General features: G+C 40.5%; 1 protein-coding gene across 1 annotated transcript; it reads right to left on the minus strand.

Moving 5' to 3' along the window:
- Positions 1-632: 632 nt before the first annotated feature.
- On the minus strand, positions 633-3939 carry LOC134069867 (sulfotransferase 2B1-like). Its single transcript, XM_062526000.1, has 6 exons — positions 3702-3939; positions 2525-2736; positions 2049-2175; positions 1808-1902; positions 970-1150; positions 633-861 (listed from the first exon to the last, which is right to left on the minus strand). Exons 1-6 carry the CDS (start codon positions 3838-3840, stop codon positions 752-754), a joined length of 864 nt encoding a protein of 287 aa, XP_062381984.1. The 5' UTR covers positions 3841-3939; the 3' UTR covers positions 633-751.
- Positions 3940-4197: the final 258 nt, after the last annotated feature.

A 4197-nucleotide genomic window follows, 5' to 3' on the forward strand; every position in this document is an offset into this window, starting at 1 on the left:
GGCATTCCATAGACGCGGGGCAGCAGCACAGAAAGCCCTGTCTCCCATGGTCCTAAGTTTGGTTCTGGGTATGTGGAGGAGGTTTGAGTGAGTGTAGCGGAGGGAGCGTGTTGTGTTTTGTGGGTTGATTATTTCTTTGAGGTAGGGGGGGGGGGCATGACCATGAATGCATTGGTGAGTGAGGAGGGAAATCTTGTACTCAATCCTGCTGGAGACCGGAAGCCAGTGGAGTGAGTGGAGGATGGGGGTAATGTGCTCATGTTTCCGCACTCTCATCAGGATCCTAGCTGCAGAGTTTTGGATGTACTGGAGTCTCTGCAGACTCTTGCTAGGGATCCCAATGAGAAGTGCGTTACAGTAGTCCAGTCTGGAGGAGATAATGACAAGCATAGGAAACAATCTTCTTTGCCCGACAGATTTAGGAATGATGAGGAAAAATGTATATCTTGTATCTTGAATCCCATGATAAGCCATCTCTATTTGTATTTGTACTTATTTTTTAATGGTATGTATCTGTGTTACATCACGTGGCTATCTGGACATAATTGTGAAATTATAGTGCCTATTGTACGCCCATGATGGCTGGTCACTATGTTGTTTGACACATAAATAAACAAATCAATTATTTAAAAAAATAATAATATACAGTATTTTAGCATTAAAAGAAGTTATCTGAATTGTCCACCGAAAACACTTCCTCAGAAACGTCATGATGCCACAATAATCAAAGTAATGAGATTGTTTTACAACATCAGTCCCAAACATATTTGAACTTGACATCTTTCATTTTCTCCTCATAAACAGAATCAAAATGATCTGATTGGGCTGTATTCAGTGTATTCCTCCAATCTCCGGAAATGCCTGGAAAACAGATAATGGTGATGAAATTTTTTTCTTATGCATCGATAATGCCTTATAATAAATTATTATAGATGGAAATGATCAAAGATAGCAAAATACTGTCCTTACCTTTCCTCAAAAACTCTGACTTCGTTTGGTCAAAGATCTTTGCTGATACCAAGGAATGGTTTGACATCTTGTTTTGTTTCATGTTTTTGAACACACAGTGATCGGATATCTTTTCGATAACTTCTTCGCTCAGAGATTTCCCAAGAAAATATGATAGTTTACGAACAGACCCTTTGAGATCCTGTTTAAAATCAAATAAAAGTCACAATGCATGTCGAAACAACTTACTGGACATATGGAGCACCCCATAAGGGTCATGGTGGTGATTATTTTCTCTGGGCTATTTTGTTTTCAGTCCCTCAGCCTGGAAAATCCAGACCCTGGTAATCTAAAGATTAAGGGTCTGGCCACGAATAATGCAATGGCCCAACTCAAGGGGCAGCACCAAGCATGCATTTGAAATCTCACTGCACGCAATTGGATAACACTATGGCCAATGTTTACTGACTTTCAACATTGCAGCACTGTCGTCATCTGTTTAGCTCGCCTCTGGCCCGCCTACAGTATACCAGATACACCGATGTGATTGGTTCCCCGCGATGCAAGGGGCAAAAGTAACATGCATCATTACTCATTGCCAGAATCTCTTGCAGACACAATTCAAAATGTGCTCTTGCGAGAACTCTGGATTTCCGGGGTAGCATTACAACAGTTTGGTGCTCCCTCACAAACGTCAAAGTATTGTGAGGGAATACAGAACTATTGCAAGGGAACACAAAAGTAGTTCAGAAAAAAACACTACCATGACCAATAGGGAGCTTTGTCAATAAAACGAGAATCCTTTGTCGTTTCAAAATCCTGACACAACGTATAATAATGACTACAAATAACAACTTACCATTATCATTTCTTCATAAAAGATGTGTAAAATATGTTCTTGGTCTTTACTGTGTATCCATCCCTTTACATGGTCAAACCAGGAGCCAAACATTACTGTGTAGGGAAATAATGACTTTACTCTAGGATGCAATAACATCTCTAAAGAAGGTACCTTTGTTTTAAAACTTGACCATTGACACCCTTGGCTTAGAGATAACTTGAAATGAGTGACCTTTATGATTTACATCAAAGTTCCACACCTTTTCCATTAAGAAACTTTTCCATGAACTCGTCCACTGTTCCAGGATTCACCAGGAATAAAGCCATTCCATGATAGTAGAAAGAGGAAGTGAAAACATCCTTTGGGTTTCGCAGGACATACAACACCTGAGGGGAGGAAAAAAACTATTGTAAACAGCCGAGCCAATTTAGTCTTAAAATGCAAATACAGGATTAATGCAAGCCTGGACACCAGACTCTCTGACTTCGCAAACGCAACGTTTTTTTCCTGGTGGGTGGATGCTTGTCTGAAGTTTAAAATCATTGGAGTTTAATCACTCTCAGGAACGCCTTCTGTTCACTGGTTTGTCAGGCGTCCTGAATCCGGGGTAAACGAGGGCAGATTAAGCTATCCCAGATGGAGTAGTGTAGGGGAAAGAAATTGAGCGGAAGTAGACAGGCGGAGCCAGGCTGGATTAATGTACCCTCAAGTTTAGGATTTGTCTGGAAACCATACCTTTGGCTTGACTTTGAAGAAGGACTCTGGCATCATGTTATAGTGGAAGTGAGTTGCAAATAACCGTGGAGAGGGTCTCTCCTCCACATTAAGGATTCTCGTTCTGTCCACCTCTAGCCATGGCACTCTTTCCCAGTTTGGAATGGTCTGGACAGGGGTAAGGTCCCCCTCACTCTTGATCAAGGGGACAATCTCCTGCATCCATGTTGTGCCTGTGCGAATATGGGCACTAATTTTTTATGTCAAGTTATTGCACACAAATTGAACACAAATTTCTCTCTGTCATAGCAGAAGTGCAGTGTAGCAGTCGATCTTATAGCGATATTTTTTGTAAAGATCTAGCTATGTGCTATGTCACAAACATTATAATACAGCTGGATGTTAGTTGTCACCATATTTTTGTCTGTACAAGTGTTCATTTTTGCAGAGCAGAAGGCTGAGATGCAAGTTATGACCTTATTCACAGATTGAGATTATTCTATTGCTAAACAACAGAAAGGATGGTGTTCTGAGACGTCTCATTCTGCGAAATCTAGCAATTGCAACATATTCCAATGACTGTTGCAACGGCAAGCTTGCCTAGAAGTCATGAGATGGATCTCATCTTCACATCATAAGATCAAATTGAAAATATTAGCTATGATTCCTGTAAAACGTTGACTGCATAAAATAGGAAAAAGTTATCATTTTGTTGTGCCTGTCCGGTGATTGTCTAATTTCATTCCAATCTTGAAATGATCATGGAGGATATAGCCTGGTTAACACCAGACCACTTCTCAAGTCTCAATTGCTAACATGTTCATCTGAATTCTCCCAGAGGATGTTCTGATGAAGAATCTGTTGTTGTCATCGTCATTACCACAGCCAACTTCAAGATGGTCTATTGCATTTAAAGAATCAAATGTGGTTAAAGGGAACGAGTAGGCCTACTTTATGTTTTTATTTCAAATAGAGTCAAAAGTACAATATTTGTCTTTTAAATGTAGTAGAGTAAGTCACAAATCTCCAAAACTAAAGTACATAGGCTACTCAAAAAATCATAGTACAGCAAACAAGTAAATGTAAACCTCTGTAGGCCTATATAATAGTGAAAACAGTAAATGTACTCAAATACACACAACAGTGTGTTACAGTTAGAGATAATAGAGTTGCCCGCTTCAGGGCTTTGACCACTTACCTGATTTTGGATAAGTAACAATTAAAATGTCATCCTGGCGAAAGTTGAACTCCTCGTAGTACTTCAGACACTCAGGGGGGTGAAGAAGTTTGGGGACATAAACACCCTTGTAATCCAAGTACAACTCAGCTTCGGTCATGGTTTTAAATTGGGCCTTGGAACTGAGCTGTGTATACCCCTTATCAGGAGTGGACGTTGTAGCCTGGAGTCCTGACTGTGAAAAACACTGTGAAAATTGGTGACAGAATTACAGAGTCCTTGACTCAAAAAAGAGGAGTTGCTTAAGGCAAGGCTGTTACTTCAGTTCAACGTTGTTTATCTGTACATCAATGAATAAGTGGTGCAGTTGCACCACTTACTGGCCATAATCTACACGAGAATTCTTCCTCTATGCGGGTAACCTATCTGGATATCTCCCATGCACTGCACAGGGGCCACAGCAACGCCTGGACCTGCTAAAGAAACACTGTCAGCACTGGGTGGTTAATCTGAAAAA

This window comes from Sardina pilchardus, chromosome 22 (assembly GCF_963854185.1).
Source record: "Sardina pilchardus chromosome 22, fSarPil1.1, whole genome shotgun sequence".
NCBI lineage: Eukaryota > Metazoa > Chordata > Actinopteri > Clupeiformes > Clupeidae > Sardina > Sardina pilchardus.